At 49.0% G+C, this 17,474-nt stretch overlaps 1 protein-coding gene across 2 annotated transcripts in view; it reads left to right on the top strand.

The window, feature by feature from the left end:
- Positions 1-17,474, top strand: part of XPOT (exportin for tRNA) — a 645,960-nt gene that overhangs the window by 381,130 nt on the left and 247,356 nt on the right. For both annotated transcript variants that reach the window (XM_030215950.1, XM_030215951.1), the window contains one exon: positions 7,356-7,418. In XM_030215950.1, coding sequence (XP_030071810.1) covers positions 7,356-7,418 — 63 coding nt within the window. The remainder of the gene's footprint in view (positions 1-7,355; positions 7,419-17,474) is intronic.

Raw genomic sequence — 17,474 nt, 5'->3', positions numbered from 1 at the left:
AATAAGTATTTGATCCCTTGCTGATTTTGTAAGTTTGCCCACTGACAAAGACATGAGCAGCCCATAATTGAAGGGTAGGTTATTGGTAACAGTGAGAGATAGCACATCACAAATTAAATCCGGAAAATCACATTGTGGAAAGTATATGAATTTATTTGCATTCTGCAGAGGGAAATAAGTATTTGATCCCCCACCAACCAGTAAGAGATCTGGCCCCTACAGACCAGGTAGATGCTCCAAATCAACTTGTTACCTGCATGACAGACAGCTGTCGGCAATGGTCACCTGTATGAAAGACACCTGTCCACAGACTCAGTGAATCAGACTCTAACCTCTACAAAATGGCCAAGAGCAAGGAGCTGTCTAAGGATGTCAGGGACAAGATCATACACCTGCACAAGGCTGGAATGGGCTACAAAACCATCAGTAAGACGCTGGGCGAGAAGGAGACAACTGTTGGTGCCATAGTAAGAAAATGGAAGAAGTACAAAATGACTGTCAATCGACAAAGATCTGGGGCTCCACGCAAAATCTCACCTCGTGGGGTATCCTTGATCATGAGGAAGGTTAGAAATCAGCCTACAACTACAAGGGGGGAACTTGTCAATGATCTCAAGGCAGCTGGGACCACTGTCACCACGAAAACCATTGGTAACACATTACGACATAACGGATTGCAATCCTGCAGTGCCCGCAAGGTCCCCCTGCTCCGGAAGGCACATGTGACGGCCCGTCTGAAGTTTGCCAGTGAACACCTGGATGATGCCGAGAGTGATTGGGAGAAGGTGCTGTGGTCAGATGAGACAAAAATTGAGCTCTTTGGCATGAACTCAACTCGCCGTGTTTGGAGGAAGAGAAATGCTGCCTATGACCCAAAGAACACCGTCCCCACTGTCAAGCATGGAGGTGGAAATGTTATGTTTTGGGGGTGTTTCTCTGCTAAGGGCACAGGACTACTTCACCGCATCAATGGGAGAATGGATGGGGCCATGTACCGTACAATTCTGAGTGACAACCTCCTTCCCTCCGCCAGGGCCTTAAAAATGGGTCGTGGCTGGGTCTTCCAGCACGACAATGACCCAAAACATACAGCCAAGGCAACAAAGGAGTGGCTCAGGAAGAAGCACATTAGGGTCATGGAGTGGCCTAGCCAGTCACCAGACCTTAATCCCATTGAAAACGTATGGAGGGAGCTGAAGCTGCGAGTTGCCAAGCGACAGCCCAGAACTCTTAATGATTTAGAGATGATCTGCAAAGAGGAGTGGACCAAAATTCCTCCTGACATGTGTGCAAACCTCATCATCAACTACAGAAGACGTCTGACCGCTGTGCTTGCCAACAAGGGTTTTGCCACCAAGTATTAGGTCTTGTTTGCCAGAGGGATTAAATACTTATTTCCCTCTGCAGAATGCAAATAAATTCATATACTTTCCACAATGTGATTTTCCGGATTTAATTTGTGATGTGCTATCTCTCACTGTTACCAATAACCTACCCTTCAATTATGGGCTGCTCATGTCTTTGTCAGTGGGCAAACTTACAAAATCAGCAAGGGATCAAATACTTATTTCCACCACTGTACATGGTGAATATATATGAAAAATCTGCATGATTTGGAGACCCAATATATGTAAATTTATCTTATACATATGTTTTGGTTATATTCTAAAAAACAAAATACCAATTGGCTTTGGTATCCCTAAGATAGTTTTAGGTAGCTCTGCTGTTTCCATTCATTGTATCTTCCAGCTTAGTTTTCTAGGGGGAGATGAATTAAACTTACAGAGTCAGCAACACGAGTTTTCAATTGGTTCAAGCTGGTTTAGTGAGCAGGGAATCCATCGATGAATACACAAAGGAACTCTGCGGGCTTTTTACAGTTCACAGCAGCATGCTAATGTATTTAAATGAGTAGTTTTGTATTCAAATGTGCGTTCTGAGCGATGCACAGAAGCAGCCTTCCTACCTTTTATGAGGAAATTTTAACGGGAAGTCAGGAGCTGTCATAGCATGACGGTACGCTGAAGAGGCAATTATTTGTTCTGTTCTCATGTGCCTTTAACCCTCCTGTTCTTTGTACCCTTTGCCTAGCCCCTCTTTCTCCCTAAAGAGAAATTTCTTTCAAGGCAGATGAGCGGTTGTTTGCATGTTGATGAGGTGCACCCATGGCACCCGTGTAGTTTAGAAAAAAACTACACATGGGATGGGCCTGGGTCTTCCTGCCTGAAGTGCACTGCACCCACTAAAACTGCTCCAGGGACCTGCATACTGCTGCCATGGAGCTGGGTATGATATTTGAGGCTGGCAAAAAATATTAAAAAAATTTTTTTTTTGAGGGTGGAAGGGGGTTAGTGACCACTGGGGGAGTAAGGGGAGGTCATCCCCGATTCCCTCCAGTGGTCATCTGGTCAGTTCGGGCACCTTTTTGAGGCTTGGTCGTAAGAAAGAAAGGACCAGGTAAAGTTGTCCAAGTGTTCGTCAGGGATGCTCGTTTTTTTTCCATTATGGGTCGAGGATGCCCATGTGTTAGGCACGCCCAAGTCCCACCCTCGCTATGCCTCCGACATGCCCCCGGGAACTTTGGTCGTCGCGCCCCCCCCCCCCCCCCCCCCCCCCCCCCCCCCGATGGAAAAGCAGTTGGGGACGCCCAAAATCGGCTTTCCATTATACCGATTTGGGCGACCCTGAGAGAAGGATGCCCATCTTGCGATTTCTTTCGAAAGATGGGTGTCCTTCTCTTTCGAAAATAAGCCTGCTAGTCTCCACCCTGTGGTTGTTTTAGCCCTAGATGCGGAGAAGGCATTTGACAGGGTGGAATGGGGGACTATCTTTTTTCCACCTTAGAGTAGTTTGGTACCCCCTCATCTTTTTTTTTTTTTTGTACACCAACCCTGTAGTAAGAGTCTTCACTAATAGCATGTTACCTGACCCTATCTTTCTCAAGAGAGGAACACGACAAGGATGTTCCTTTCCCTTTATTTGTTCAGTATAGCATTGGAGCATCTCCTTATCGCATAGGCCATATAGTCTTTATCTGCCATCATACAATAAAGCCTACATAATGGATTAGCATACTTCTATTCTGGTTGAAGCCTAGGGTCAACATTACTTCTGACAATTTTGCAAATTTTTATCTGTGGCAGGGTCAACATGCATGTTAAAATCTCCAAAAATGATTAAACTTGCACATCCTATTGCAGCTTTTGCAACCACAAGAAGCAGCTCTTTAATGGAGGAAGCCAATCTAGAAGGTGCTCTTTACACCAGACATAACTGGTGCATACATTCAGTCCCTGCCACCAAAATTCTGCACCTGTCTTATATTTTAGCTAAAATAATATTGCACCTTTTCTCAGATCCGGAGACATACACAGTTTGGGCATAATTGATGTAAAATAATTGCATCCTCTGAAAACCAAGAAATCAGTTCTTGTAATCTTATGAACAAATCACAGATAGATGTCTTACTTTTGGCTGACTTCATGTTAACTAACATAAGTACATAAGTAATGCCATACTGGGAAAAGACCAAGGGTCCATCGAGCCCAGCATCCTGTCCACGACAGCGGCCAATCCAGGCCAAGGGCACCTGGCAAGCTTCCCAAACGTACAAACATTCTATACACGTTATTCCTGGAATTGTGGATTTTTCCCAAGTCCATTTAGTAGCGGTTTATGGACTTGTCCTTTAGGAAACTGTCCAACCCCTTTTTAAACTCTGCTAAGCTAACTGCCTTCACCACTTTCTCCGGCAACGAATTCCAGAGTTTAATTATACGTTGGGTGAAGAAAAAGTTTCTCCGATTTGTTTTAAATTTACTACACTGTAGTTTCATCGCATGCCCCCTAGTCCTAGTATTTTTGGAAAGCGTGAACAGACGCTTCACATCCACCTGTTCCACTCCACTCATTTTATATACCTCTATCATGTCTCCCCTCAGCCGTCTCTTCTCCAAGCTGAATAGCCCTAGCCTCCTTAATCTTTCTTCATAGGGAAGTCGTCCCATCCCCGCTATCATTTTAGTCGCCCTTCGCTGTACCTTTTCCAATTCTACTATATCTTTCTTGAGATGTGGCGACCAGAATTGAACACAATACTCAAGGTGCGGTCGCACCATGGAGCGATACAATGGCATTATAACATCCTCACACCTGGTTTCCATACCTTTCCTAATAATACCCAACATTCTATTCGCTTTCCTAGCCGCAGCAGCACACTGAGCAGAAGGTTTCAGCGTATTATCGACGACGACACCCAGATCCCTTTCTTGGTCCGTAACTCCTAACGTGGAACCTTGCATGACGTAGCTATAATTCGGGTTCTTTTTTCCCACATGCATCACCTTGCACTTGCTCACATTAAACGTCATCTGCCATTTAGCCGCCCAGTCTCCCAGTCTCGTAAGGTCCTCTTGTAATTTTTCACAATCCTGTCGCGATTTAACAACTTTGAATAACTTTGTGTCATCAGCAAATTTAATTACCTCGCTAGTTACTCCCATCTCTAAATCATTTATAAATATATTAAAAAGCAGCGGTCCTAGCACAGACCCCTGAGGAACCCCACTAACTACCCTTCTCCATTGTGAATACTGCCCATTTAACCCCACTCTCTGTTTCCTATCCTTCAACCAGTTTTTAATCCACAATAGGACATTTCCTCCTATCCCATGACCCTCCAATTTCCTCTGTAGCCTTTCATGAGGTACCTTGTCAAACGCCTTTTGAAAATCCAGATACACGATATCAACCGGTTCCCCTTTGTCCACGTTTGTTTAAATTGGTCAGGCAAAATTTCCCCACACAAAAACTGTGCTGACTTGGTCTCAGTAATCCATGTCCTCGGATGTGCTCTGTAATTTTGTTTTTAATAATAGCCTCTACCATTTTCCCCGGCACTGACGTCAGACTCACAGGTCTATAATTTCCCGGATCTCCCCTGGAGCCTTTTTTAAAAATGGGCGTTACATTGGCCACCCTCCAATCTTCCGGTACCATGCTCGATTTTAAGGATAGGTTGCATATCACTAGCAGTAGCTCCGCAAGCTCATTTTTCAGTTCTATCAGTACTCTAGGATGAATACCATCCGGTCCAGGAGATTTGCTACTCTTCAGTTTGCTGAACTGCCCCATTACGTCCTCCAGGTTTACCTTAGCTGCAGTTGCTTACAAATATCTAGTCATCTGCTGATATCACTGGAAACTAATCCTGGACAAAGTACCTGGCTTTCTATCTTGAGTGGACTAATGAAGCCCATAGAAAATCCTGTCAGTTTTTCTTTTCTTTTTACCCTAACAGATGGAGGGGGGGGGGGGGCTGCTTTCAGCAAACACATGCTTTCTAATTGGCTAGCATACTGAATTTCTTTCACTTATGCCTAGGCAGATGTAACCCTGGAGCAGTGGTTCTCAACCAGTGTGTCCCCAAGAGGTGGGAGGTGTCAAAAAATTGGTGTATACAGCAAGCCTGTGTCATCTTTACAACCATCAGTGCCTTCAAGCTGGGAAGACCAGCAATCTTGAGAGTCATACTTGAAATCCCTGTAACTGGTATCTATTTCTGCTTCCCCACTATCCCTAATAACTGCTCTCTCCAGCCTCAACTGAAAATGTTGCAGGTCTGCTGTTCATAGATTCCGTTTGCTATATAGTTTCTGAGTAGTATATTTGCAGGTTTTTGTGTTGCTTCATAGTATCTGGCAGTGGAGGGATTTTGTGTTGCTGTTACTGAGGTTACACTAGAATTTGAATATATATTTGTTTTGTTGTATAGCAAGTGAGAAATCTAGGACTGATGTGTTGCTTATAGCTTTTTGATATGGGATTTGCAAATTCATACTAAAGTTACAGTTAAACATTCAAATATATAGATGTGCTTTGTTCAGCTGTGAATTTTAGTTTTCGGTGTGTCGCATATAGAAACGTTGTCAGTCAGGTATGTCACAACAGAAGAACAGTTGAGAACCACTGCCACAGAGGGTATCATCATAGCTCATAGTGTTAGAGCTGTGGTAATGTCAGTAGCCCACTGAGGTCAGCCTTCATAGAGATTTGTAGAGCTATAACATGGGCTTCTGTCTGCATATTGAGCCTGCTTTAGGGCCCTGTTTACTAAGGTGCACTAGCGTTTTTAGCGCATGCACAAAATTAGCACGTGCTAACTGTGTAGGCGCCCATAGAAATATTGTGGGTGCCTACACGGTTAGCGTGCACTAAAAGCACTAATGCGCCTGTATCGCAGCTTAGTAAACGGGGCCCTTAGTGTCTAAAACAAGACTCCCAACACAACAGTAGCTTTGGCTGGTTAGTCCTCCAGAATTTATTTTGAGATTAGAATCCAACTCCATTCCCCCATGCCCATTTCTTCAATTTCCAGGCTGCCTTCTTGTTGCCATCAAAAACAGTGCTGGTTGCAGCAACACTGGTTATATTATGTTCCCCTTTTTTCTATTGAAGGCAAAATGTAGCTAGGGAGGCCCATCTGTGAAGATTCTACTATGCTGGCTGTCCTTAGAGAAGACAGTTACCTGTAGCAGGTGTTCTCTGAGGACAGCAGGATAGACACTCACAAACCTTCTCTCCCTCCCTAAGGAGTTTAATAAAGCTTTGAATGAACCAGCATGGTCCTGCGCTATAGCAGCAGGCAGGAACAGGCACACGTGTGAGAACTTTCTACATGATTATTTTTGTTTGTTTGTTTGTTTGTTTGTTTGAATAAGGGAAAGGGTTTGGATTTAACTCACACATTTGTCAGAAGTTCTAGGTGAGTTACATTTAGGTGCAATGGGTGCTTTCTGTCTCTGAAAGGCTTACTATCTAACTTTGTACCTGAGGTAATGTAGGGTGGCAGTGGGATTTGAACATGACTTCTCTGGCTCTCAGCCCACTGCTTACATCTCCACTCCACATTTTTTAGTAAAATAAATTTGGTATTTATAATGTCAAAAAAGGAATAATAGATGTTTCTCCTCATAAATATGGTCAATTGAATGGAGAAGGATGGTAAATCATCTTCCAGTGTTCAAAGATTACTCATTATTTATCTTCAATGGCTACTTTTTTTAATGTGGTTTGTTAATATATTGACTGGACCAGTTTTCCAGCTACAGTAATAACATATGTTAAGACTGTATGAAGCGGAAACAAGGCATTTTGGTTTCCTCAGATTGGCTTCCAGTGTGATCAAAGAACTGCTTGAATTTATACAGGTTGAAGAGTAGACATGACTGATCATTTTAACTTCAACAGCTTCATTACTGTTTGTAGTAGAGCTTTATGTAGAATGATATCAAGATTCATGTACTGTAGTGTTTTAGATGACAGTACATTATAAAATATTTTTCTGTTCACTGTAGGCAGTAATGTTAGCAGTTATGAAAAAGTTGACGTATGATGAAGAATATAACTTTGAAAATGAGGTGAGTTACAGTATTTTATTGGATTAACTGGAACCTTTTGAAAATTCAGTAGTGATTATGTGGCTTCTGCTTCTCCACCCTGGTCACACTGTACACCTTACCCAAATCAAATCTAGCACTCCTCCCCTTTTTCTTCACACTATCAGCCCTCTTGATCTTTTCTTCGACCCATCTTTGACTCCAGGCATTCTGATTGTCTCTTCCACTGCCTCCCTTCAACCATTTTTCACACGTTCCTATATGGCTTTGAATGTTGTAGCTGTAGTTTCCTTGTCACTTGCAGCAGATGAATCCAGGAACTAGTGGGTTAAGTCCGCTTACCAGCAGGTGGAGATAGAGATAAGCAAACTAAAGGCAGTGATGTCAGACAGCCAGCTCCTTCCTCAGTTAGTATGTCTCTATCTCAGCAGGTGGTGGACGGCTTTTTCTCCAGCTCCTGGGCCCAAGGCCTCTGAGGGTGCTCCTGGGCCAGTGGCCAGTTTGAGCGGGGGGTGGCGGACTGGTGGTGTCCCCTTTGGCAGCATACGCAGTTGCTGGGTCCCTGCTGCACCTCAAATTCCCTCTGAACAGGCTTTTGCTGTTCCTTTCCTTCCCTGTTTGTTTCTGCCTCCTCACTAAAACAAAAAAAAAGAGAGAGAACCATAGAATTTATTTAAAAGAGAAACAGGGAAGTGTGTTTTTGCTGAGAGCAGGTTTGTGTTACTGCTGTCCGAGTCCTGTTTTCTGTTGCCTGCTTGTCTGAGCAGCTGTTACTTCCCACGCTTTCCCGGTCCGTGGTAAGTCCTGATGGGGCCCTGTCCGGGGATGGGCGATGGCAGCGGAGGCGGTAAAACGCTGTTCCCAATGCGGGAAACGGCATTCGGCGGCGGGCCTTTGCAGTGCGGGGTGCGCTGATTTGGCGGGACTCAACGGAGCGGTCCCCCCCCCCCCGAGAGCGTGCTTTCCCGGCGAGAGCCTGGCGATTCTTGCGCCATTTTGCGATTGGTCGCGGAGCCGGCTCCGGTAGCGGTTTTGGGCAAAACTTCTTCTCCGCTTGTAGGGGAGTCGGGAGCTGTCAGGCACTGTGGGCGGTGGTGCAGGTGCCATGGCTGCGACCTCCTCCATTGCGGGGGAGGGGTTTTCACCAGAGTTTATTTTGCTACTCCATCAGGCGTTTTTGTTGAATAGGGCCTTGCCCCTCCCTCACGCTGCTGCGCCAGCTTCGGCCTTTGATTCTTTCAGGGGGTCTGGGGGTAACCAAGAGATTTTGGGTTTTTCCTCAGAGGATTTCTCCTCCCTTAAAAAGCTTAGGCTTTCTTTGGGGTCTGAGGAGGGGTCCTGCATACGGTCGCCTGCAGCTTCCTCCGTGGTGGCTCTCTCGGAGCATACGGGTGTAGAGGATGTGGAGGACGGTGTCCTCACTGACCAACCGGAGGACTCTTCCGCCGTGAGGATTTCCCATAAGGAGGAGTTGTTCTCCTTTATCCCTCAGACGCTGGAAGCTCTGAATATAGAGGTTCCTGAGGTTGTGGCTTCTCAGGTGGTCAACCCCAAGATGGCTAGTAACAGACGACCTTCTAAGGCCTTTCCGGTACATGAAGCTATTGAATAGTTAATTTCGGCCCAGTGGGCGGATCCGGATGGGGGGCTGAAAGTAGCCAGGGCTATAGCCAGGCTGTATCCGGTTTCAGCGGACCGTTTAGAGCAGTTTGCTGTACCTAGGGTGGATGCCCTGGTGACAGCGGTCTCTAAGAAGACTACTCTTCCAGTGGAAGGTGGGGTGGCACTTAAGGTTATGCAAGACAGATGGCTAGAGGCCTCTTTAAAACGTGCCTTTGAGGTGGTCGCTTTGACACTTCAAGCTTCTGTTTGTAGTTCTTATGCGGCTGTCTTTTGCATTGAGTGTCACATGTATGATTATCTCCCAGTTGGTGAGATGTCATATGTTTGCGCCCGATGCAAAGAGCTCCTAGCTCTTAGAGAACATGTCCGTTCTCTTGAGGCTAGAGTAGCAGACTTCTGTGGAGCTGAGGGAGACAGAGAGGTACATAGAGGAGACCTACAGGGATGTTGTAGAGAAGTCCCACCTCCAGTCTAGTAGCCCTTGTGCTACCTTGGAGGAGGGAGGTCTCCTAGAAGGAGAGCATCACCCTGGTGAAGTAGGAAGTACTCCTGTAGCCAGGACCTGCCCACCAGGGGATGTACTATCCTCTCGCACCGAGGATATGTCTCCAAGTGCTGCCCGGGAGGGAAAGGTAGCTGTTGTAGTTGGTGATTCGATCATTAGGCATATAGATAGCTGGGTGGCTGGTGGACGTGAGGATCGCCTGGTGACTTGCCTGCCTGGTGCGAAGGTGGCGGACCTCACGCGTCACCTAGATAGGATTTTAGATAGTGCTGGGGAGGAGTCCGCTGTCTTGGTATATGTGGGTACCAATGACATAGGACAGTGATGGGCAACCTTTTGAGCTTGGTGTGTCAAAATTCGCCAAAAAACCGAGCATAACTCGGGTGGTGTGTCACTTCGAGAAAAAAACCATAATTTCGCGATATTTATAGTTTAAATAACAAAAATGTATAATTGTAATATAAAACTGTATTTAATAAACCAAAAACTAATTATTTAACTTACCTACTTAGTGACTTCTTTGTTCATCTGTCAGTCGGTTTCTTTTGTTGGTCTTGATATTATTTAACTTGTGTGGGGTGCCGTGAACTAAGATAAGTGAGGGGGAGGGGGAATTCTTTAACTAATCTGCCTATTAGTGACTTTTTTGTTGCTGAATTTCATTGGCTAAATCTTCAATTGAAGGTTGGTATTTTGTACACTTCAAGCCCAAGCAAGCGCTACTAACTTCATCTGTCAATCTGTTTCTTTTGTTGGTTTTGATATTATTTAACGCTGAGAATAAGGTTTCACAAAAGTACGTATAGGGAAAAATTGTGAGTAAAGCCATTGCTATATTTTCAGGGTGCTAAAAGTGTCTGGTAATCGGATCCAGGCACTCCAAATTTCCTGGTAACTCAGATATTCTCTTAATAATTGCATCTTTATTCTGCATATCGTGAAATAGAACTGGTGCACATCTTAGGAGAGTTTCTTTAATAAATTCTCCCTCACTGAGTGCTTTTCCATGCTGAGCTATGGAGTGAGCAATGCTCAAACTTGCAGATGTTAAATTTGTAGAACCTTTTACAAATTTAAGGATGGACTTAGATTGGCTCTTATAAAAGTGTAGCTGCCTGGAAATGTATTCCTTCCGTTCATCCTCACTTTTTTTCAAGAGCTGGGAATGATTAGTTTCAAAATGTCTATTTATATTCCACGTTCTGCTTACTACCGTTTCAGTACATAGAACGCAAAATGATTTGCCATTTTTTTCTATAATGCCATACATCTCGGTCCATGTCTCTTGAAAGGGTCGGCTACTGCTACTACCACTTCCTTTACTTAACCTTGGTTTTTTATTTTTTGAGTTCTCCATCAGGGGGGCAGAGACAGAAGATAGAATTATAGATAGCCTGTTAGCCCTAACTAGCCTAACTGACCACCTTATGTAAATTAAGATGGCTGCCGCTATTTCTAATGGCGGGAAACGGCACCCATAGCACATGCCCTCGCCTCTCCCAGCCTCCCCCTCACCTATCTCAGTAATGGTGGTCAATTACAAATCCACGACACCCCAGAACAGTAGATTGGATGATGGTTGCTGGTAATGGTGATCACAGGGCCCTCAGAGATGCGTCCCCCACGGCATTCCGCTGCTCTCTGCTCCGCCGGCCGGAAGTGAGGAGCCGGGGCAGAGGGAGCAGCAGGGAGGGAGCCAATAGGAGCGCACACGGCACACCCCCAGCGGGTAAACATGCACCGGGTGATTTCGCCGGGGGGGGGAGGTCGCGCTGCACCGGGGGGGAGGGGGGGCGCATCGGCGATCCGCCCCGGGTGTCAGCAAGGAACTCCGCTGCTTCTCTGTATGCGGCCACATGCGGCCGCGTGTCACTGAAAATGGCTACGCGTGTCAGTACTGACACGCGTGTCATAGGTTCGCCATCAGGGACATAGGAAAATGTGGGAGAGAGGTTCTGGAAGCCAAATTTAGGCTCTTAGGTAGAAAGCTCAAATCCAGATCCTCTAGGGTAGCATTTTCTGAAATGCTACCTGTTCCACGTGCAGGGCCGAAGAGACAGGCAGAGCTCCAGAGTCTCAATGCGTGGATGAGACGATGGTGCAGGGAGGAGGGTTTTAGATTTGTTAGGAACTGGGCAACATTCTGGGGAAGGGGGAGCCTATTCCGAAAGGATGGGCTCCACCTTAACCATGGTGGGACCAGGCTGCTGGCATCGGCATTCCATATCATCAAGCTGATCAATCCATAGACTGGTGGGTTGTGTCCATCTACCAGCAGGTGGAGATAGAGAGCAAACTTTTGCCTCCCTATATGTGGTCATGTGCTGCCGGAAACTCCTCTGTATGTTCTCTATCTCAGCAGGTGGTGGTCACACACAGCAGCAGCTCTGGCTAGGCCTCCAAGCCTAATTTTTAGGTTTTGTTGAGTGCCTGGGGTTGAGGGCTCTTTTGAGCAAGTGCAAACCTGGTGGTGCCAGGTCCCTCCTTTTCTCCCCCCTCCCGCTGGCTCCGTTAAAAAAAAAAAAAAAAAAAAAAATTTTTGAACGTCCTTAAAGGCGTTTATTTCGACGTTTATTTAAGCGTCTATTGCAGCTACTCACTGGGACACCAGGTTGTTACAACTCGGAGCGGACAGCAGGTAATTTTTACCTTTTTATAGCGGGCAGGGGGTTCCCCGATTCTTCTCCTCGTGGCATATGGCGTCGGAGGGCGAGGGCGCAAAGGGTCGCTCCCCGGGTCGCTTGAGCGCTTCTAGAGGGGATGCGGGGGTCTTAAAGCCTGATTCGCCCTTGTTGGGTGACAGTTTCGTGACCGATGAATGTCCCGGTCCTTCCTCCGGCGTGGCGGTTTTTCCCGCCATAAACGCCCATCCCCCGCTCCTCGCCTCCGCCATCTTGGCCGGCCACGCGGCTCGGACGGCTTCTTCTTGGGCCGCCCTTGAGGTTGGAGACATTAATGCCATGAACGCCCTTAATTTGGGCGACGGCACAGAAGCGGCTAAAGTTAAGAGCCGTTCTTCCCGCGCGGCTCCTTCGCGGAGTTTCGCGCCGGACGCCATTTTGGATGCGCAGCATGTCTCTCCCCCGCTATTGCGAGCGCCGGTTGAGGGTGCGTCTAGGGCTGTTGCCCAGGCTGCGGAAGTGCACAGTCTGGGGGGTTTCTCCCCCGAGTTTGTTTTGCTGCTGCATCAGGCCTTCCTCATGCACAACGCTGCCCCTGCTCCCTCGTCTGGTAAAGAGGTTGAGGTTCCCAGAGGTAAACGCCCTCGGGTTGATTCCCAGGACTTGGAGGAATTTGTCTCCTCCGATGTAGATGAGGGCAGCGTGTCTGAGGTCTCCCAACAGTCCTTTGCGGATTCCTTGGAGGAGACGGATCCCCGCTCGGTTGGAGCGGATGACCCCTCTGCAGCGCGGCTTTTTAGCCCAGAGGATTTGCCCAACCTGTTGTTACAGGCCATGGACACTTTGAAGATTTCCTCTCCGGAGGACCTCTCTCCCTCAGCCCCTGTTGGCTCTGCCATTATGCTGGGGACGAAGCGCCCGCCTAGAACCTTCCACGTGCATGATGCCATGCACACCTTAATTTCGGCTCAATGGGATGTCCCAGAAGCGAGCCTTAAAGTGGCTAGGGCTATGTCCCGCCTCTATCCTTTGGCTGTGAGTGAACGTGAGGCCTATCTGTGGCCTACCGTGGATTCTTTAATCACTGTGGTGACTAAGAAAACGGCGTTGCCGGTGGAAGGTGGCACGGCCCTAAAGGACGCCCAAGACAGAAGATTGGAGCCGGCCTTAAGGTCGTCCTTTGAGGCGGCTGCTTTAAGTTTGCAGGCCTCAGTTTGCGGCTCCTATGTGGCCAGGGCGTGCCTGACTATGGTGCAGCGGGCTTCCCCCTCGGATCATTCCTTGAGGGTTGATTGGCCGGCCCTGGAATCGGGCTTAGCCTATTTGGCAGACTTGCTGTATGATGTCTTGAGGGCCTCAGCGAAAGGCATGGCTCAGACAATCTCTGCGCGGCGGTGGCTTTGGCTGAAACATTGGTCTGCTGACCACGCCTCTAAATCCCGCCTGGCTAGGTTGCCTTTTAAAGGCAAGCTGCTCTTTGGGGTCGAGCTGGACAAAATCGTGACCGATCTCGGCACGTCTAAGGGCAAGAAATTACCAGAGGTCAGGGCTCGGGCTAGTACTCGTCCCGGTACCTCCAGAGGACGGTTGCAGGAAGCCCGTCGGTACCGCCCGGGCAAGTCGGGTTCCTCTGCCCCCTCTTCCTTCAAGAGGAATTTCTCCCCCAAGCAGCATTCCTTTCGCAGAGACCGCCGTCCCGGAGGTGCTCCCTCCGGTCCTCCCCCAGGGTCTCGTACCCAATGACGGGGTCTTGGTCCACGCCCCAGTGCAGATTGGAGGACGGCTGTCCTCGTTTCTGGGCGAGTGGACCGCAATAACTTCAGACGCGTGGGTGCTGGAAGTCATCAGAGACGGCTACAAGCTAGAGTTCTGCCGACCCTTAAGAGACGGGTTTGTACTCTCTCCCTGCAAGTCTCCGGTCAAAGCTGTGGCAGTGCAGCAGACCTTGGACAATCTGATCCGCCTGGGCGCGGTCGTTCCGGTGCCAGAAAGTCAGCTTGGCAAGGGACGTTACTCCATTTACTTTGTGGTACCAAAGAAAGGAGGTTCTGTCCGGCCTATCCTCGACCTCAAAGGGGTCAATCGGGCCTTGAAAGTGCGGCACTTTCGCATGGAGACTCTCCGCTCTGTTATAGCGGCAGTGAAGGCAGGAGAGTTCCTGGCATCCTTGGACATCAAGGAAGCGTACCTGCATATTCCCATCTGGCCTCCTCATCAACGCTTTCTGCGTTTTGCAGTCCTGGGACGACACTTCCAGTTCAGAGCCCTCCCTTTCGGGTTGGCTACTGCTCCGCGGACCTTTTCCAAAGTAATGGTGGTCATCGCGGCCTTCCTACGAAAGGAAGGGGTACAAGTCCATCCTTATCTGGACGACTGGTTGATCCGAGCCCCCTCTTATGCAGAGTGCGGCAAAGCTGTGGACCGGGTAGTTGCTCTTTTGAGCTCCCTGGGATGGATCATCAACTGGGAGAAAAGCCAGCTGCGCCCGACTCAGTCCCTGGAGTACCTGGGAGTTCGATTCAACACCCAAGTGGGCAGAGTGTTCCTGCCAGACAATCGGATTGTCAAACTTCAGGCTCAGGTGGACCAGTTCCTAGTAGCCTCTCCCCTTCGGGCTTGGGACTATGTGCAGCTGTTGGGCTCTATGACGGCCACGATGGAAGTTGTGCCCTGGGCCAGGGCTCATATGAGACCACTTCAACACTCTTTGCTGCAGCGCTGGACTCCGATGTCGGAGGATTATGCTGTGCGCCTTCCCTTGGACCCAGCAGTGCGCAAGGCGCTGAGCTGGTGGATGCAGACAGACAAGTTGTCTGCGGGAATGCCTCTGGTGACCCCAGAGTGGATTGTCGTCACGACGGACGCCTCGTTGTCGGGCTGGGGAGCCCACTGCTTGGGAAGGACAGCGCAGGGGCTCTGGTCTCCTGCAGAGGCAAAGTGGTCTATCAACCTCCTGGAACTCAGAGCCATTCGGTTGGCGCTTTTGGAGTTCATCCCGGTACTGGTGTTGAAGCCTGTACGGGTCCTGTCGGACAATGCCACGGCTGTGGCCTATGTCAACCGCCAGGGAGGTACCAAGAGCGCCCCTCTAGCCAAGGAGGCTATGAATCTTTGCCAGTGGGCGGAAGCGAACCTGGAGCAGCTTTCAGCGGCCCACATTGCCGGAGTCATGAATGTCAAGGCGGACTTTCTCAGTCGCCATACCTTGGAGCCCGGAGAGTGGCAGCTATCTGCTCAGGCGTTCTTGGACATCACAAAGCGCTGGGGCCAGCCGAGCCTAGATTTGATGGCGTCATCGGCCAATTGCCAAGTGCCGCGCTTTTTCAGCAGAGGACGGGACCCTCGATCCCTGGGAGTAGATGCTCTTCTCCAACAGTGGCCGACACAAGAGCTTCTCTATGTGTTCCCGCCCTGGCCCATGTTGGGCAGGGTGCTAGACCGGGTGGCAAAGCATCCCGGCAGGGTAATCCTGGTGGGTCCGGATTGGCCCAGGCGTCCCTGGTATGCGGACTTGATCAGGCTCTCAGTCGACGATCCTCTGCGGCTGCCAGTGGAGCAGGGCCTGTTGCATCAGGGTCCCGTGGTGATGGAGGATCCCTCCCCCTTTGGTCTTACGGCCTGGCTATTGAGCGGCAGCGTCTGAGGAAGAAGGGCTTCTCAGACAAGGTCATCGCCACTATGCTGAGAGCGAGGAAGCGCTCTACTTCTACTGCTTACGCCAGGGTTTGGCGTATCTTTGCAGCGTGGTGTGAAGCAGGCTCACTTTCTCCCTTCACTGCTCCAATTTCTTCAGTGTTGGCGTTCCTGCAAGAAGGTCTGGAGAAAGGCCTGTCGCTCAGTTCCCTTAAAGTCCAGGTAGCGGCTCTGGCTTGCTTCAGGGGCCGCCTGAAGGGTGCTTCCCTGGCTTCGCAGCCAGATGTGGTGCGCTTTCTCAAGGGAGTTAATCACCTGCGCCCTCCTCTGCACTCAGTGGTGCCTGCGTGGAATCTCAACCTGGTACTAAGAGCATTGCAGAAGCCGCCTTTTGAACCCTTGTCGAGGGCATCTCTGAAAGACCTGACGTTGAAAGCAGTCTTTTTGGTGGCTATCACTTCAGCCAGAAGAGTTTCCGAGCTCCAGGCGCTCTCATGTCGAGAGCCTTTTCTGCAGTTCACTGAGGCAGGAGTGACTATTCGCACAGTGCCTTCCTTCCTGCCCAAGATTGTTTCTCGCTTCCATGTGAATCAGCAGCTCTGTCTCCCTTCCTTTCGTAGGGAGGACTACCCAGAGGAGTACTCTGCTCTTAAATATCTGGATGTGAGACGAGTCATCATCAGATACTTGGAAGTGACCAATGATTTCCGGAAATCGGATCATCTGTTTGTCCTGTTTGCAGGTCCTCGTAAGGGTCTGCAGGCTGCTAAGCCTACAGTGGCAAGATGGGTCAAGGAAGCCATTGCAGCGGCTTATGTGGCCGCGGGGAAGGTGCCGCCTATCCAGCTGAAGGCTCACTCCACGAGAGCTCAGGCGGCCTCGATGGCAGAGGCCGGATCCGTCTCCTTGGAAGAGATATGCAAGGCGGCAACTTGGGCTTCGGCTCATACATTCTCCAAGCATTACCGTTTGACTGTGGCTGCACGGGCGGAGGCCCGGTTTGGAGCTTCAGTGTTGAGGTCAGGGATTTCAATGTCCCGCCCTGGGTGAGTACTGCTTCGGTACATCCCACCAGTCTATGGATTGATCAGCTTGATGATATGGAAGGTAAAATTATGTATAATCATACCTGATAATTTTCTTTCCATTAATCATAGCTGATCAATCCATAGCCCCTCCCAGATATCTGTACTGTTTTTATTCTGGTTGCATTTCAGGTTCAAGTTTAGTCTTCAGTTACTTCAGAAAGACTTCGTGTTCAAGTTTTTTCACTTGGATTCTTCAAGAGTTAAGACGAGTTTGTGTTACAGTGAGCTGCTGCATTCCTCTCCCCTCCGTTTTACGGGGCTGGATTGAGACTTAAAATTCTGCCGGCACTCCCTCCCGCTTCGTGCGGCTGTAGGGCAGCTTTGTACCCCTCCCGCTTCGGCGGTGTTAGGGTCAGTCAGCTCCTCCCGCGGTTGCGGTTGCAGGATAAGCCAGATCCCCCCGCATCGGCGGGTGTGGTGTCCCTCCCCCGCTCCGCGGGGATGAGCTGGACGGATTCCCCTCCCCCACTTGTGTGGGGATGAGCTGGGTTAATTCCCCTCCCCCGTTTCGGCGGTGGTGAGCTGGGCAGAGTGTCCCTTCGTGGGTGTAATTCTCTAAGTGCTGAGTCCTGCGGATGGAGCTTTGATATCGACATACTGAGGAGTT

Source organism: Microcaecilia unicolor, chromosome 10, assembly GCF_901765095.1.
Source record: "Microcaecilia unicolor chromosome 10, aMicUni1.1, whole genome shotgun sequence".
Taxonomy (NCBI): domain Eukaryota; kingdom Metazoa; phylum Chordata; class Amphibia; order Gymnophiona; family Siphonopidae; genus Microcaecilia; species Microcaecilia unicolor.
Note: the sequence above shows the minus strand (reverse complement) of the source record. Positions and strands in the feature narration are given on the sequence as shown.